Source organism: Phalacrocorax carbo, chromosome 2 (genome assembly GCF_963921805.1).
Source record: "Phalacrocorax carbo chromosome 2, bPhaCar2.1, whole genome shotgun sequence".
In the NCBI taxonomy this organism is placed as follows: Eukaryota; Metazoa; Chordata; class Aves; order Suliformes; family Phalacrocoracidae; genus Phalacrocorax; species Phalacrocorax carbo.
In genome coordinates, this window is record NC_087514.1 from 53,174,742 (window position 1) to 53,193,748 (window position 19,007).

Consider the following 19,007-nt stretch of genomic DNA (forward strand, 5'->3'; position numbering starts at 1 on the left):
AGTCTGAAAAGGCTGGGGCTGTTCTAATGACAGTGGTGCCAGAGATTATATTTAGCCTATTAGTAATCTACTTACCATAACCTTAAACCCACTGAAGCTATTGATTGAACTTCAGTTTCATATGGAAAAAGAAATCTCCCCTTGCAAATGGTAGTTTGTTGATAAAGGTGGCAAGAAGATTAAATGCGCAGATTTTGATGCAGTCACCTTAAAAAATAACATTGAATTAAAATGTAAATATGGAAACTATTTCTATTGTACTTGCAGTCTTTTAGAACAAAGAATATACATTTACGCTACTCATAAGCCAATTTGAAAGACAGAGCCATTCCAGAAGTGAAGAGGGTAATATAGAATGAAATCAAAACTCCAGTGAAAGTGATATGGATCTGACCTTGCTCTAATAAGGCTGCTCAATTTGTGAGGCATCTTCCATTTAAAAAAGAAGAAGAAAAGAGATGATACGTAGGGCTACTAAAGGCTTCTAATCTTTAATTCTGTGAATTCTCATATGTGTTCATGCTATTACTGCACAGCCCATCAGTTGTGGTGAAGAGCGAGCACCTAGGGTAGAACTGAGGGGAAAGGAAGATGGGTAGAGGGATGTAAGGGATGTAAGTAACCTAGTCACCAGCTTCCACTCTTAGAAGTGTGAGCCAACATTCTTGCCTTTTCTTGGCAACTCTTCACGACAGAACGACAGACTTGGCCTCCTTGCAGGACTGAACAGGGGCTGCAATCTAGCACTGTTCAACGACACACCTCGAGCATCTCCCTGAGTGGCATATTCCACAGTTGCTGGAGGAGCATGGAGCCATCCTCACTGTTCTCAGGTTGAAGCAGTCAAATGATCAGATGTTCTCCTTATTTGTGGCACATTTAAAATAGGAGCCATGCTGAACTGAGATTTATCCTTTTTTGCTTTTGAAATAGCAGAAATTATTCCTTACCTGGCAAACACAACCCTGGTGCTTCCAAACACTGAGGCTGAGAGAAGGATCATCAGCCACGGAGCCCCTGGAAGGCTGCCCCAAATGGGAATAAATGTGGAGGTATTGAATGAATGGTGAATGCAGCAGCTGGCACGAGGGAAAAGTGAGTTGTCAGCACGCGTGGGATTGATTTTCAGGGGCAAATGTAAGATGCACCGATCTATCTATTTCCCAGTATCAGTAGCCTCAGGTAGAGACTCAATAACCTAGCAGCAGGGCACACAGGAGAGGGGTGAAGTGCTCCTACTGGGAGTAGCCTTTTGATAAAAAATAGGAATTCTTTCACAGCAGTCAGCTTCAGTCTTGGTACATCACTGATTCAAGAGTGCTCGTATTCTGGTTTCTCTTCTAAATTTCCAGTCTGTTCCTCAGACCCTGCTGAGTTTAACTAGGTAACTGTCCTCTCTCCTTTAAGAATAACAAACCAAAAGCAACATGAGAGCAAACACACGTTTCTACTCACTTAAAGTAAATGAAATACTCAGAGAAGATGGACAATGTTCTGTAGAAGTACACAGTGCTATGAATACTTTTATCCCCCAACAAGTGGTTATTGCAATTTGACAAAAAATACGCCTTTGAATTAAAAGAGAATGTTAAAAAAACCTAATGCACTACCTACGAGAAGCACATATTTGCATGCAGAACTAACAAGGAAAATAAGCTCAAAGAGTAGGACCAGTAAAGAACATGGGTCCAATGGGTAATGCCTGAACTCTGTTAAGTTCCTAGGCATGCAGTACCCACCTGGAGAGGAGGGAAATCCAACACAAAATTCTACATCCACTAGGAAGGAAACACTAAGCTACTTGCCAGGGTCTGAAATGCCATCAGTCTGGTTAGGCTTTCTGTTATAATTTTTTTTTCCTAATAGCTGATCAAGGTTCACTCTTACAAATGACAGCAGAAAGATGCTGGGGACTCCCTAACTAATATTATGCTAGGAAACAGCCAGGGTGAGCTGACCAGAACTACCACAGAGCACAGAAGCACTTGGCATTAGCCTTGCTCCATTTCCACTGCACACAGGGAACAGATGCTCCTCAGTTCCCCTGCGTTTCTACCTCCTTTTCAAAATAGGATGGAGAGAACAGATGACACCTGCTATGCCACATGCCTCAACTTGCTTCCCTCTGCCCTGTGAAGGAATGCAGAACTTAGTACCTCAGCTGCTCACCTCCATCCTTCTGTCTCTCTCCCTTTCCCTCCCCTAAGCTAAGGGAGAAGCAGGGAAGCCATTGATGTTTCTCCAGCTAACAATCTCCCTGTAAGCATCAGTAGGGAAGAGTGCAGAGAAAAATGGGAACACGGCTCTTCAGCAAATGCTTAAGCCTGTGGCTGTGGGTGAAGTCCTCCACTAGGCTCTGCTCCCCACTAGCAACCTTTTAACCTCTCACACCTAACAACCACCTGTAAGGATACGGCAGCAATCCAGGATCGTAGATCAGAACCCAGGTTTTCCACTCAAGGCCATTATAACAAAAGTAAATACAACCATCCCATTCCCATCTACTGCCTCTTCCCACCCTGTCTTGAAAAAGTGTCTGCCAGAGATGCACACGGTGAGGGTTCCCAGCCCTGCACTGGCTGCTGGCTTCCTGCAGTGCCTCGCAGTATTGCTCCTGCAGTAGGATCAGGCTGAGGTAGGAGCAAGATGTGCTGCTGCGAAGGCACCTACACTTCTAGGCGTTTGCACAGATGAGCCCAAGCACCTGCTGCACGAGACAATAACTCTGGGATGAGTCGCAGTTCTGGACTTCAGCAGTTATCCACCCAGGCCTGCTTATGGTGTCCAAATCAGTTATTCAAATTTAGTCCTAAATTCCTTAGCAAGGTGTGAAAATTTGAGTCTCCTGTTTGCAATGTACCGCTTAGCTTAAGTGATTGCTCCTGGGGTTTAAACCCTATGTGACTGCACAGCTCTACATGGAAGTCTTGTGTGTTGGGGGAAAGTTGGCACAAACACAAACAGCTACAGCACCTTCACAAAAAACTTAAAAACCGGAGACGTTTATTGGATTGAACATATCAAAATAAATAACAAAAGTGGGGGCTCATTAAGTTTAGTTATATTCATTTATATTCATTCCAGCTGTGGATAATGTGTTTCAGAATAAACAGTATTGTAGATGACTAGGGGTAAGATAGCATTCCGGCTTGTTTCTACCCATCAGGTAAGAGAATTTTTATTTTTTTTTTTAAGGAAAACAACCCCAAACCCAACAAAACCCCCAAAAAACTTTCCAAGGCTATTTTTCAGTGGTAAGAGCTACCCATAAGCCTAGTGAAATGACAATTCAGTGGTTGCAAGGATAAGAACAAATAAGGTTCTGTTCATACTGCTTTATGCTAAAAGAGGGATGTATTTTATCTAAATAGTAGGATTGTATACATTTTTATGTTTGGAAGTTTACTCAAAAATAGTATGAAAATATTAAGATACTACAGCTTGAAACAACACATGACAAACGATCTGCAGGCCTAGCATGCAGAACAGGTATCACAAGGTTCTGATGGACAACAGGGAGAGTACAGATTACCAGAAATTACATGATCGTTCTCATTAAAAATAGCAAAACATTCATTACATTACAGGAAATACTAAAAATACAGTAAACTTTGTGGTTTGTAGGTTCTGTAAAAGAACAGGTTTAGTGCTGTATTGGTTATTATTGAAACTCAAATGGTACTAGCTCCTTAATCTACAGCAGCACTGTATACACATGTCAGGATTTGTGGTCTGAGCTGTACTGGTCATTGAAACAGGTAACATTCAGTGAAGGTGAGATAAAACATCAGCTATCACATGAACAAATGTGTAAAATTCCCTGAAGAATTGCACAGAAGTCAACAGTGGCTGCTAATACCAGATAAAGCGAGAGAGAGGAAATGTGTTTGCCCTACAGCGCGGCAGCGAACGCCAGCCGAGAGTCTACGCTGGACTTGCTCTCACAAGAATCCCAAGTCTGTTTGTCTGTCCATCACGGGGGCCAGTTTTAAGTCTAGACAGAATCGTTTTAGCCTACTGCTGCCAAGGACTTCAGAATTGCTCTAGAAAATGTCTCCCTTTTCACAGCAATAATGCGCCGTGAACTCAGCATCGTGTATGAAAGTACATTAAAACAGTTTACAGAGGATAAAAATACACGCAAAACTCATGAAGGTTTTATTCCCCTCCTTTTCCCCTCAATATGAAGGCTACTCTGCTTTAGTCCCGCTCCCGCCTTCCCTCCCCCTCCTCAAATAAGCAGATGCAATCAAGGAGAAATTTATTTTGAACGAATTCTGCAAAACAGTTCAACAATGCCATACTTTATAAAAATACTTAGTTACATAATTAAACTTATTACTATTTATATAAAAAGTGTGAATGTGAATTTTAAACTCTGTTAGGGTAAGAACCACATCAAGGTCTTCAGGTGAAACAAATAAATTTTCATAAACATACAAACTCTTTTGGAGAAGTCTTATAATACACAACCATTTACAATGAACACGTTCATTAAGTTAGTGTTTTATTCCTTTACTATACAAGTGTTATTACAATGAACTGTTCCATTCAGTAATTAAAAATCCAAACAATGCCAGTGTAATTTTTGGCATTTTTTGTTATAACTATTAATACATAAACTCATATGATTGTGTTATTCATTTTAAAATATTTAGAAAAATTAAAATTTCATTGTATTTTTGGGTTTTTGATTATTTTTGTTTGTGGTTTTTTTCTTTTTCTTACATAAAGCCCTTTTAAAATTTGATAACCACAGATGTATAGGTGATGAGTGATGATGAGGGAAAATGAAAAATGATGGCACTGTTCTTACAAAGATCTGTTTGGTAGATGGATTCAATGAAGTGTAAACCCATGAAGAAGGTTAAGTTTAGTACCAGAACTATATTACCAGCTTTTCTGAAATTCATTCGTTGGATAGCTTTACAATGATAACGTGAATTCCGACCTGGTAGCTAAGTAAGAGTTTAGTGTTTCAAAATTGAAGTACATAAGCTTGATCAGAAATTCAAGAACCTCATGCAAGTTGTTCAGTAAAAGACATGATGTTATTGCTTGATATGTCAGTAGCCAAAGAAAATAAATCTAGGTGTAGTGTCAGCTGGGCTGAATGCCAGCAAATTTCAACGTCACTATATTTGGACAATATTAAATATATTTTATCCCTTGAATTTTTAAACTTTCACATTTTCTTTTGTTTATTTTTAGTTAAATAATTCTGTAGGAAGGGCAGAAATGGGAAGAGCAACTACGTGTAAGTGTGTCTTAATAGTCAAGAAAAGCAAAAGTGCAATCAAATCCCTGAACTAGTGACAGCTAGCATTTGTGGCACCCACCCTCGTTAACACATGTAAGCCACGTAACAACAGTACCAAACCTGTCTCTGAAAAAGGACTAAAAAGTGGCCATTTACCAGCTTCAGTCTTGCTTTCCTGGTGAGCTTTGTGCAGGTAGTCTTCCCATATGAAAGCTCACTGTTGGATTGGAGCTTAAAAGATTAAAGGCTTTCCCCCCTGATTGTATTACATAGCTTCAAGTTCAAATATCATCATACCTTATCAACACAATTTTATAAGATATCACCTCCTTTTCTGGTTACCTCCATTATTCTTAATTAGCTATGCAGAAAGAAAAAAAGAAAAAAATCTCTCATGCTACTTTCCAGTTATATTAACGCAAGTATTAACACAGTGCATTACGCTCTCTAATTTCACTATCGAGGTCTACCATTTAGATCAAGTTTGTCATTCACTGTTCCAATTTCCCTTTTAACCTGCCTACCCTAATTAAGTCCATGCAAGAGGAAGCTTAAAAATCAAGACTATATATCAAATACAGTTGTACCACCTTTTTTTTGGGGGGGGGTGGGGGAGAGTGGGGGGCGTACACATGTAATTTTGAACACAGGGAGTTTTACAGAACTGGAATAGAATTGCTTGGTCCCACAAAGTTCTTCTGCTTTAAAAAACATCTTACCCCAAGATCACTAATTCCAGACAATTCCCTTTTCAGTCGAATGATTATCAAATGTTGAGAAAATAAAGGATTTGAAAGATTGGTTTTTCTGCTATTGTTCACACCAACACTCATTTTTCTACCCCGCATTTTCGGTAAGCTTCCTTTGGACCCGGAAAATAAGTTGGGAAAGAGGAAAGGAAAAAAAAAACAAAACAAAACAAAAACATGTCATTGGTAAATTAGATTATAACACTTTAAAAGTGGTTTTGTGCAACTGCATTATGAAATTCCAGTTTGCCATTAAGAGCATGCAAAGTAGCGAAGATTTTCTTTCCTTTGATTCCTTATAGATGTCAGGAATTCCTTGCAAGTCTTTTACATTTGGCAGATTTGTGCACGTTATATAGACTGGTGGCTTATAAATTGTCTCCAGGCTGGTACTGTGGTTCTGTAGCAGTAAAGTAGTCCTCCAAGAAAGACTGTATATATTCAAATGTTGGTCTCTCATCAGGGTCCTTCTTCCAACACAGTTTCATTAACTCATGGAGAGACTCTGGGCAGCCTTGTGGGCAAGGCATCCGATATCCACGCTCCACTTGTTCCAGCACTTCCCGATTCACCATCCCTAAAAGGAAAGCACGTTGCTCTGAATGACATTACGCAAAGGACAGCTTCCCAAAGTTTTTCAGGTGTCTCCTCAGCCGCAATGCACGTGAGTCGACCATAACGGAACCTTTAACGAACGCACTTTATAACGAAAGAATTTTTTACATTTTGCATTAAATACACTTTCTGAAAATTACTTCTTTACACTGGTAATTCCTCAATACCTGGTCCTCCTTCCATTTATATACTTTCTCATTTGTATACTCTCCCACTCCCTTAGGCCTGTCCTTTTAAAAGGGAGACTCAAGCACAAATACCTTCTGCCTTGCCTTAGTTTCCATTCAAGGACCACTTCATTTGAAACTGGGCCAAGAAAAAGGCATTTTTTACCTAACAGAACTGCCTTACAAATTCCAGTCACGGCAAAATATCTTAAAAATTATATTACATATGTTTTGTTTCAAAAACTGGTCTGGCAGGTTCACTCTACCGATGCTCACTGTAGCCTGAGAAAATGTCAAAAGTAGAAATTTCAGACAGGAAAACATAAGGATACCCACTGATCTGAAATGAACCATGAGTCACATTTGCAAATGCTATTATCTTAAAACACTTTAAAAAACATATATAATAGTTAATCTGTAAATAAAACAAAGTAGCTTTATGAACAAAGGAACTAGTGAAGCGTGACTAAGTTTTTGTTTCTGCTTGTCAGCTGCTGGCTCTGAATGAAGGCAAAAATACAAAAGGTAACTTCAGAAACACAGAATACAATAAAGAAAAGAAAAATCTATTAAATTTTCCTCTTACCTGGATATGGCACTCTCCCCTTTGTTACCAGCTCTGTCAGTAAAATTCCAAATGACCACACGTCTGACTTGATTGTAAACCGACCGTACAATGCTGCTTCCGGAGCGGTCCATTTAATTGGAAATTTAGCTCCTACAAACATTGCAAAGACAGATACTCAGATCCCCCTTGCTTATGCATCACATGCTTACATTTTGAAATATTTTTAAAAGAATACTGCACTCAAAAAATTTTTACAGTTTGCTTTGTTGACAAAATTGGAGGTGGGTTAGTATTCTGCTATTTCAAACTGGAAAGCAGTTTCAAACTAGGGCAGCAACTACTGGCTGCGATTTTTGGAAACACTTAAGACATCTGGAATTCTTAATTAAATATGTTTCAAAAAGTGGGATGATCTTCAGAATCTGATGAGCAACCTCTCTAGAATCTCACCTCTTTTCAAACTGTAGCAAAGTTGTACACAAAAAAAGTAATTTAAAATATTTTTTGAAAAGATAAGCAAATAGCCAGATAATTTTGAACATTAAAATGTTTACTAAAATTACAGTTAGGCAAGGGAGACACCTAAACATAGCTGTGAAAGCACACTTACATGCATAATACTTATTCATGTGGACAGAATACACGGATACATTCTACTAAATGTAATTGTTCTAAGTAATTTGAAGGTAACTGGTCTTATTTATTCAGTAAGTGCATCGGTCTTACCTTGTCTTGCAGTGTACTCATTGTCCTCTATTAACCTTGCTAAACCAAAGTCTGCTATTTTACACACAAGATTGTCTCCCACAAGAATGTTAGCTGCCCGGAGATCCCTGTGGATGTAGTTCATTCTTTCAATGTAAGCCATGCCATCAGCAATCTTAAAAATAAAGTTTTATTAAAGATTATTTTTCATGACTATGTACATTTATCCCAAGCATTATGCTGTACCCCTTTATTTTAGCTTTATTTTCATTGTATAAGTATAGGAAGTAGTGCATAGCAAGAGCTTGTGACAGCACTGATGAGAGTGTGTCTGGCTATACAGTATTTGCCAGCTGGGAACTGGACTGTTTCTTTTTGACAATTTACAAGCCTACAACAGAAGATGGAAGACAGAACAGCTCACAATAGCCAGAGCATTCGATATTTACATTTAGTTGATATCTCATATAGTTTCAAATCTCTTCTCTAAGCACAAAATACAGTTTTCTTCGTTTATACAATGTACCTGAGCAGCCATGTCAACCAGCTGTGGGAGTTTTAAGTATTTCCCTTCTCCTTCTTTAAGGAAGTCTAGCAAGCTGCCTGTAAAAGATGACACATTTGGGGTGGGGGGGCGGGAGGGGGGGAAGGAAAAAAAGCCAAACCATTAATTTGACCTGAAAACAAAAATGAGAAATTTTTTCCTAGACATTATGATTTATACATTCATCTTCCAAAACCTGTATTTGAAAACCTACCATTTAACAGAATACATGACTCAATGACTGTGCCTGTAGCTGACTCTGCCCTGATAACTAGTTAGTGCAAGTTTTATTCAAGTGTTTTAGAATCCATTTCAATAATCCAGATAACTGAATGCTAATAAAACAGACTGCCACTTGATGACTGCATGGCAATATGTATTCTTCCCAATATTCCTGGTACTGATGCCCTTCTTAGTTGGACTTTTTCTTCCCACAGTGAGATTTATAATTTAAAAAACAAAAAACCTCCTATCTATTACTTAAGTTTTTCTGCCAGCTCCAATTATATACTAGATAAGTTATTTTGAAATGGTGGCTTTTATTTTGCTGCTTTTTCTTCCTTACAGGGGAAAACAAAAGTATCTTCCATTCTTTAGGATATATTATCTTCTCCCATTCACATAATGCAATCACGTCCAGAACATTACAACATAAGTAGTATTTGAAATCAGTTCCGAGGGCCTGCACTCCTCTTAAGACAAAATTTTACCATGCGTGCAAAGATTTCTGTCTCTGACATAACAGCTTTCCCTATAGGTGTTATTATGCCATAAGGGTATAGGAACATGATCTCTTTCTTAAGGAACTGGTGAAGACTGATAACTAATCAGTCTCATCACAATCAAAATTACAATGACAAAATCACAAGTTTGGTGATGGTGTGGGGAAAAACCCCAACCCAAACCACTGAACTGCAGATCTTGCAGTAGATTCATGGCTGTAGCGCCTTGAATTGGATACCTCTGACGTGGCTTTAGTCACTTGCTGTATTTTTGCATTGAAAGTAAAAGCATGGCAGGCCAGACCCACACGGCTGCTAAGGTTTGTTGTGTGTGCTTGCACGGACTTTTTCCCATCTTGGTTCATGAGCTCAGAGGGCCGAAGAGGAGCAAAAGATTTCACACTGACCTCCAGTAACCTGTCCACATTGGACTAAATTTTGGGTACTGTGCAGCTCTTACCCCCTCTTTTCCTTGTAAAAAGGGAAAGAAAGAGAGGAGGAAAAAATATTTGTTCTGCTAACTTTAAAGTATGCACCACCCAAGAGGTTTTATGTTTTTTGGTAAAAGTTTTTCAAATGAAAACAGAGGCTTCCAATGGCATTTTGAATCCATCACTTAGACAAACATGCAATTGCTTTTCCAATTCTTTACTTCTGCTTTTGCAACGTAACATCCCAGTTCTGGTTTAGTCTTTACTTTTTCCTAGGCAGAATGCTATAAATAATTTCTTTTTCCTGATTGCCTTGCCAAAACCTGATTTCTGAACAATGAAAACTGATTTGGCATGGCAGCTTTAAGATCTGACAGAGAGACTGTCTAGTGTTATTTAGGAACAACAAGAACACAGAAGGAACTTTTTATATTTTCTATTTCTTTCTACCTTTTCAAACTTGTACAATGCTTAAAATCCCCACCTAAACAGGGAAAAAAACCCACATATTTGTGACACAGTACCCTGTACAAGCAGCCACCCTTTTGGTCTTGTAACATTGTTTCTATTTCTTACCAGGATAGCAAAATTTCTGTCAGGTGAACAGAAGTCCGTATTTTCTAAAACTGGAATAATTTACTTGAAAATCTGCTGCTTCTTAACACTAATATGCTTATGATATTTCTACATTCAGTCTAAAACTCTAAATCTCTTTTTCAGAAGCAGAGGGATGGGAAAATGATATAGAGCAAGGGAAGAAGGATAAAAGACCAAAACCAAGGAGATAAAGGAGGGAGTCTGGAAAAAAAAACCTCAACCTTTTCCAAATTTACTACTACACTGCTAGAAAAGACCAAAACTAAAAAAACCCAACCAAAACAACAAACCACAACAAAAAACCACAACCCCAAAGCCCAACTGACTCTGTCACTGTGAGCACCATCTGCCTACAGGCAGGCACGTTCTCATAATAGCATTCCCAGCTATACTACCCAATTTAAATGTAACAGGCAGTGCCCACTAAAAAATGAGGAGAAAAAACCCCAATCTTGTACTTGGAAGATTGGCAAGGGTGACACAGATGTGCAAAAAAATCATGCCTCCACTCACCATTTAAATCAGAACTGCTTCAAGTAGGTCAAGTGTTGCTCATTTTAATTTAATCAAAAATACCACTTATACTCTAAGTCAGCTTAAAGCTAACATTAATTAAGCATTTAATTTGTTGCTGGGATCTTAAATAATATTTTAAATGTAGTATCTTCACACTCTCCTGTCACACACCTTTTGTCATGAATTCAGTGACGATGTAGATTGGTTCCTCAGAAACAACGGCATATAGCGGAACAAGTTTGTCATGTCGTAACTTCTTCATGATCTGAGCCTCCTGCAGGAAAGCTTCTGGCATCATTGTACCAGGTTTTAGTGTCTTGATTGCTACTTTTGTGGTTCCATTCCACGTTCCTAGAAAAACAAATTGGATTTTATTCTCCCCTTTAATAGCAAAGAAATCTTCTGCTGAAACTGTTCTGCTGCTGCTTTGTTAGCTAACAGTATAATAATAAATTAGAACTGTATTGAATATTGTTTTTACCTGTGACTGTAATTGGTACTTTTTCTCTTCTTTATCAGATAGTCTTTTCAGGTACCAATACTGATTTACTTAAAACACTATTAAAACATTCACATGAACAACTGAAAGGTGTCGCATTAAGCTCTTACCCATCCATACTTCACCAAAACATCCTTGGCCCAACTTAACTTCCAGCCTCAAAGATTCTCTAGGAATTTCCCAGGCATCTTTCGCCAGTCCCTGTGTTTGTGGTTTCACAGTGGGACACACAGTTGTTAGCTTATGACACAGCCCATCGGCATGTTCTGGAAAATGGAAAAAATAAGCTTTGTCATTAAACAGGGGTAAGCTAACAAAACTAACATCCTAATGTTGATAAAAAGAACGAGTTTGAAAAAAAAAAATATAATTGTGAATTCAAAAAATAAGCTATATATACAATTTTTCTTCCTCATGATAGGCACAAGATAGCATTGGGACACTAGAACAAGGACTTACCTCTGTAGTGTTTCACCAACTTCTGTAGAGACTCAAATTGTGCTCTGGTTGTGATATAGTATCCGCCATTGTCAAGTTTTCTGATTTTGTAGTGTTTCACATTATCTCCTCTGACCTCATCCCAGTCACGTATGGAAAGGGAGTAAGCACCTAGGAAACAAGTCATACTTGGTTCTTCATCAAAAATTTAAAACCATATTTAACATATCTCCCCAACTATCATTATACACACACATGCATACATAAAATGTGACAGACATATAAACAGTCATTATGTCCACCTTGGAGGGGTGTGGGGGAGATGGGAGAGAGAAGAGATATACATAAATATCTATACCTTTAGTGGTTTCGCTCTCCCTTACTAAGAAAATACCACGCTGGTTCCCAGGATTTAAAAGTAGCCTTTCTGCATCTTTCCTGCCCATCTTACCAAAATACCACCTAGAAAACGTTAAAGGAAACACGTAAGTAAAAGCTTCTTATGCTTTGGAAATTATATAAATACAAGATTTAGAAATCTCAAGCACTGACTGGACTGCTAATATCCTAAAGCAGTTACAGATCAACAAAAGTAATGACATCTGTATAATGAAAAGATTAATATGACTTGTTTCTATTGTTTGCAAAATACATGTAAAGAGGCCTCGATCTGCAAATACTGTGTTTTTCTGATGGTTTAACAATGGATGTCAACAGTAGTCATCATCAAAAGTAACACCTTCCTTCTAGTTAAGAAGTTCACAGGTCAAGCTGAATTAGATGACAATGAAATGTGTTAGTAGCACATTCAAAACACTGCAGCAGCCGAAAGTACCTTCGCTAAGAAATTTCAGCCAGATGTTAAAAACCAATATTTAATGCAAGTGGATGTGTATAAATATCATCAGATCACAGGCTCATTCAGGTTGGAAGGGGCCCTTGGGAGGTCTCTGGTCCAGCCTCCTGCTGCAAGCAGGGTCAGCTGTGAGATCAGACCTGGTTGTTTAGGATGTTCTCCACTCCAGCCTTGAAAACCTTGAAGGATGGACGCTACACAGCCAACCTGGGCAACCTGTGCCTCTGCCTGGCTGTCCTCGGGATAAAAAGGGTACTTCTTATATCCAGCTGGAACCTCCCCTGTTGCAACTTCTATTGCCTCCCGTCCTTCTGTACCTCAGTGGAGGGAGCACTTTTTTCTACCGATCATTTAGAAACAACCCTGTGGTAGGTGTCATTTGTCTCTGAGTAACGCCCCATCTTTGTCGCATCGTTCTGATACAGAAAGTATGCAGACATTTTAAAACACCTGTGTTTTCTTCTTTCCTTAAGTTCTTTCACAAAAGAAATTTCTTTTTCTACGCTCCTGAAGTTGCTCACCCTGATGAACCCCCTGCACACAGATCTGTCCTCAGCCAGTGATAATTTTAAGGTCCACCTCCCAGTGAATTCCCAGACTTTGGAATAACACTTATGTCTACCTATATTTTGTTTTGATTGTGTACCTCAGAAGTCACAAAATGATGCAAAGTGTAAATTTCAAACATTTTCATTTGGGACTGTCATAGCATCAAGCAAATCTGGCTTCATGAGTGTAACGGTTTTGTGGGTGAAAAGGGTAGGTAAGGAGGGATCATTTTGTTGGCCTGCGAACAGAATGGCCTGCGCAATCACTTGCGCAGGAATTTGAAACTTATTCTTACTTTTTATTGTATTTGAAGTTTGACTGTTTAAGTAGATATGCAAAGTAAGAATTGGCTACCAGAGTTACCTACGCTTGAGACAATTTGAATGTAACCTGTAATCTTACTGACGCAAACTTGAACCCTGGAAATTACTTCACATGAGAATGCCTCCTACGCAGACTACTATGACAATTTACAAATTCTACCATGACATGTTAGTTTATTTCATTACCTATAAAATAATAGTACTTGGGGGTTTTTGTTGTTTATTTTTTGTTGGTTTTTTATATTTTTAATTTATTTTGTTTTTTAAAATGAGCTTTAAATATTTATATTATGACATAATTCTAATGCCACATGGATAACATGGATCCTGTCACACAGACTTTTTGATATAAATGCCTTCAGGCTTAGAAAAGAGCACTTAAAGAAAATCCTAGCAATCTGGGGCTGTGTATTGCTTTTGCACTTGCAGCTTCAATTGTGATCATAACAAAATCTACAGACACTATCAAAGCCCAGGACTAACGAACCAACTTTAAAGCAAATGAACTCTATTCCAAATGCTGTAGTTGTATTTAATAAAATTAGCACCAGTTCTTTAAAAGAGTTTTAAAAAAAACCTTCCTCACTCATCACACCTCAGTCTCACCTCTAGGCATCACATAAACCTGTGACAAATCCCACCAGTCCATTTTGCCTCTCTTTAGAAGCAATGCTTTCTTTACAGAAACATTGCATTCTTAGTTTGCAAAGGGCTATCATTTCCATTCTACCACTACTGCTGTTGTAATGACAAAATGCTTTTATTGCATAGTTAAAAAAAACCAAAACAAAACCCGACAAAAAACCAAACCTCAACTTTTTCAAAGAATCTCAAGCCAATAATTTTTTAAGCAGCTGAAACTCAAGGGCATAAAATAACAGTGCGTCTTTGATGCAATCACTTTTCAATACCAAAGAGACTGGTGAGAGCAGCAGCAAGATGCTAAAGTCTCAGCTTGAGATTCAGGAAACATCTTGGAAATCGGGCACTTTTCCCAGAAGTGCAGTAGCAAACACAGAAGTGCCCAGATCATGCATCAGGGAATTGCATATTGGCAGTACCATGCCTGTATACTGAAGCAAGGGCTGCGGAACTCTCTATTTCTAGTACCGCAAATACAATTAATCTGTTGGAACAAGTATCACCTGAAACTGTACCCCAACCCACAGTCCCCACAATAGTTTTATGTGATTCTGTAAGTGGTCTGGGATATTTGTAAATATATGTAGGAAGTTCTGGTACTCCAAGCAATACAATTTTCCCAATTCATAGTAGTCTTAGTGTGCCTAACAATTCTGTCACCAAAAAAAGTTGTTATAGATTAATAGATTAGCAATAACTGTCCACACAAATGTTTTTTTAGAATGTAAGATTAGGTGCTACCAAGGATATAGCTGATCCTGAATTAGCGTTTGGCAAAAATATGGATGAAAATCTAGAGTTGGTGGTATGTGAATTCTTTAACCAGAAAGCCTCCATTTTTGCTTTATGTGAAATTCCTATCTTAATTATCACATTCTCCATCCTTTTTGCTTTAGCCCTACATATAGCAAGCAGGCATAAAACATTTGCATGAGTGTCCACCTCACACTTAGTAATAATTATACCTTTGACATCATCCAAGTAGCACTGCTATGTTTTAATTAGTAGTATTATCCTACTTTACCCTTAAATGTTACATATACTGGATTAAAGGAATAGTATCACCACAGGGTACAAAGTGTAGAATAGCTAAATAAGAACAGATTGACAGGATACAATGTCTTACTCTTCTGCTTGAATGGAGTCTGCAGGAGCTACATAATTGCTTGGGATGTAGCCCGTTTTTCCCGTAGCAATGGATCTGGCTTCCCACCAGTCTCCTTCCCTGCAATGAAACATCAGTCATCTTTTCCACATATAAACAATACATCATTCCCTAGCATCTACAACATCCTCACATATGAAAGGCAGGTTAAATTTAGGTAACGCATTATTTTCATTACAAAGGCATCTAAAGTAGTTTGTGCTGCACATAAATATATTTTTCTTTTCATTGTAAAGCACCACGAGTGCCTTTTAGTTGTATTTTGCATTTTAAAGATTTGGGGTTTTTATTTGTGGTTTGGTTGAGGGTTTTGGGTTTTTTTTAATGTAAAAGGAATTTATCAATATATGCAAAATGTGAACCTACAACAAAACGTTTTATGGCAGAGGTGTGCAAATAAACTTCCCAGTTCTGTAGCCTTCATCTGCCTCTCCCAGATCATTCTGCCAGTACACTGATAGTGAGCAATAAAGGCAGCAGGAAGCCAGCTAATAAAATTAGAGAACTGGACGAATGAAAACTGCTACATGTATGAATTAGAACTATCACCGCAGCCAAGAACTGTGTGTAAAGAGATCTCCAAGGCGAACAAATTACTTCCTTTTCACTAGACTTCTAGAAATCAGGCTGTAATACTGTAACGCTGCTGCAATCGAACTAGAACATCAAACTACTCAAAGTATCTGAGCACAGATTTACTGTGGAGGCCAGCTAGACGCACTTCCACAGCGAGATGCCCCTGCCTACTGGCAGTGCACTTGCCTCTGACATTTGCAGTGCAGTGCTGCCAGCTGCACCCGCCTCCCCGTGAGATACGGAAACCCACCAGAGAGAACCTGCAAGGTACAGAGCCTGGGATGGGACAGTACGTGTCTCCACCTCTGCTGCCCCGAAGGCGGTAGCTGTGCCTCACTGGAGCAGGGAGCGGAAGGATGCCAACCAACCAGCTGAGTAAGAGAGGCTTGGGGCCTCCAGTCACTACAGTTCCACATCTGCATCCAAACCGACCTCAGCCTGAAGGTTATTGTCTTACCAGTGCCAGTATTTTAACCCCGTGCTTGTTGAACACTGCATGCATTCGGGGAGGGGGGGCATGGAAATCAATCTACTCTTCACTCAAATAGGATGCACAGATTTCAAGAAGAGTTGAGGATTTATTTTTTCCCAACAACCACCAAGTGAAGTCTGTGAATGAGAACACTTACGTGTTATTTATTATCTGGAACCGTTCACCTTTCTTAAATGAAAGGTCATCTGTAGTTCTAGCTTCATAATCATATAAGGCCACAAATACAGTAACACCACCTTAGGAAAAAGAAAAAAATGCCATATGATATAGCAGTAACAATACTTGATTTAAGGACTTGCCTGTGAAACAACTCACCAATTTTAATTTGGAAGCAGCTAAACACTCTGGGTTGCATCTCATTTTGGAATCTGGATGAATAATCAGCTCATTTCTTAAGGGAGAGGAAAGCCTATAAACAGACACCCTAAAAATAAGCTTCCACACCACAAAAGACAGCTAGATACATCACTGGAAGTGCATTAATAATTAGAGCACTGATCTACAGAAACCTGCACAACACACCAGCAGTAAAAAAAGCTAGCTTCTTTATTAAGCTAGCCTCTTATTAAGAAATGCAATTCTAGAAGATCCTACACCACCAAAACTGTGAAACATCAGCCACTAATTTTTACACAAGTAGTTTCCTGTTGAACTTAGCTATAAATAAGCAATGTGTTCCCCAACTTTCTGAGGTTACACATCAAGATCTACTCAAGGAATCGAACCAGAAATAAAAGTATTCTGTTGGGGACAAAGACATTTCTCTGCTTTACGACTAATCATTTTTTTAATTCCATCATACCTCCCCACCAGTGAAGCAGACCCTTTCTGAAGACGATCCATCAGTGTATTACTCTAGAGAACAAGCTATGTGCAGGACGAGCAGCTGCACTCCTCCAACCCTAAGGAATTTGCTTCTCCATCCTACTTTTGGTATAGGGCACGTTGCTGAACATGTATGTCCCACAAACAGGATACATGTGTGAGAGATGGATGGTAGGGAGGCTCCTATACTTAGGTTAGGAAAATTTTTTTCTGTACTTAAAAGAACTAATCTATAAAACTTGGCTAAAAGAGAAAGAGGGAAAGGAGAACAGGCTACATGAAATGTACAAGCTACAAGCAAAAATAAATAACTATGCAGTTAAAACAGAAAACTGCAGACGGGCAATTCAGAAAGACTTTATAAGCTCTAGAAAAACTGTTTCACAGTCTAATGCACATTTAAGAAGCCTAATGATAGCCCAAGCAGTAATTTATTTTTAAATGTGTAATACTACATCTCTAACATGCACATATATGTGCCAGGATATACATGGAAGACCACTAACAGAAACAGGTTGCATCTAATTTTAGATCTTACAATTACCATGACAGTGATCTGAAAGGAAGAATACATAACACAGCGGGTATTGTCTATATCTAATATTCTTTTGCAGTGTACACTTTCTGATGTAAGAGCTCCTAATCACTTAAATATTTTCATTTGATTTAGAGTCTTCCTGTGATTACAGTCTCTCAGCAGGCCTCAGCTGGAAATGAATTTACAGTTCCTCTAGGAAAAACAGAACAAAAAATCCCCACAGGAGGTTAGAGTAATTGAGGGTTTTTTTTTTGAAGTGTGATTTATGAACTGAAAATGAATTAGAATATTCCCTAGAAGTTCCTAATCTAAGTTAAAAATCAACACAGTTCTACCAATTTTAGCCTGCGTTACTATGTTACTGCATTACTTTGATGACACAAACCGCTACACGGAGAAAGAAAATTGTGGGGATACATACTATATTCACACAAACAGAAACCAAATGTTATGGAAACAAACCACCCCCACAGAGTTTTCAGCAGATGAAGAAAATCAATATCCTCAAGTAACAATATCACAAAAGTTTTTAACTGCTTATAAAGGAACTGGGAGACTCCAAGAACTTTGAAACAAACTGTACAACATCTAGAAAGATACTAACATGGAAACAAGAGAGATTAATTCCTCTAGACAGTGTAGCACTAGCCAAAGTAGTGGATTCAAATGTAAACTGTGCAATATCAAAATTATTAGTAATCATGAAATTTTGTGGACTCTATTTTTAAAGAAAGGATTGGAAAAGCTAACATATAATCCTTGGAAAGTTTTTATTTCAATACTTTAGCTACCATAAAACCTCATTTTAGTCTCACAAGTGTTATTACATAGCAAAGAATAATAAAATACTTAAGAACAGCATCAGCATAGAATGTTTTAAATAAACAGATATCACAATTGATTTTTGAAGTCTCTTGCAGCTGTTTTCTTTGTGAATCACTGCAAGATGATCTAGTTTAGCTGTTCAAGCTATCTGAGGTCAGAACATTTCCCTTAAAGGTTATCCTTTCATTAGGTCAGCATTTCTATCTCTAATCTAGGACTGGTTTACTTTCCTGTTCAGCATGAGGATTACGGAGCACTAGTGCTTACACAGCTTCAAGGAAGACAAGAACAGCGGCCCATTTTTCTGTTTTGATTTTCAGTAATGTTCTGGGAATTCTAAGCATCTGGTGACTGAGAATGTGTAATACAGAAGCAGTGTGGCTAACTTGGATTTATTCTCCTTT

General features: G+C 38.4%; 1 protein-coding gene across 3 annotated transcripts in view; it reads right to left on the reverse strand.

Annotated features, from left to right (window-relative positions):
- Positions 1 to 2,974: 2,974 nt before the first annotated feature.
- The window catches only part of YES1 (YES proto-oncogene 1, Src family tyrosine kinase), a 52,830-nt gene continuing 36,797 nt past the window's right edge, over positions 2,975 to 19,007 (reverse strand). For all 3 annotated transcript variants that reach the window (XM_064442919.1, XM_064442921.1, XM_064442920.1), the window contains 10 exons: positions 16,552 to 16,651; positions 15,308 to 15,406; positions 12,170 to 12,273; positions 11,833 to 11,982; positions 11,484 to 11,639; positions 11,046 to 11,225; positions 8,591 to 8,667; positions 8,086 to 8,239; positions 7,378 to 7,509; positions 2,975 to 6,586 (listed from right to left, as the gene is read on the reverse strand). In XM_064442919.1, coding sequence (XP_064298989.1) covers positions 6,378 to 6,586; positions 7,378 to 7,509; positions 8,086 to 8,239; positions 8,591 to 8,667; positions 11,046 to 11,225; positions 11,484 to 11,639; positions 11,833 to 11,982; positions 12,170 to 12,273; positions 15,308 to 15,406; positions 16,552 to 16,651 — 1,361 coding nt within the window. In that variant the 3' untranslated portion in view covers positions 2,975 to 6,377. The remainder of the gene's footprint in view (positions 6,587 to 7,377; positions 7,510 to 8,085; positions 8,240 to 8,590; positions 8,668 to 11,045; positions 11,226 to 11,483; positions 11,640 to 11,832; positions 11,983 to 12,169; positions 12,274 to 15,307; positions 15,407 to 16,551; positions 16,652 to 19,007) is intronic.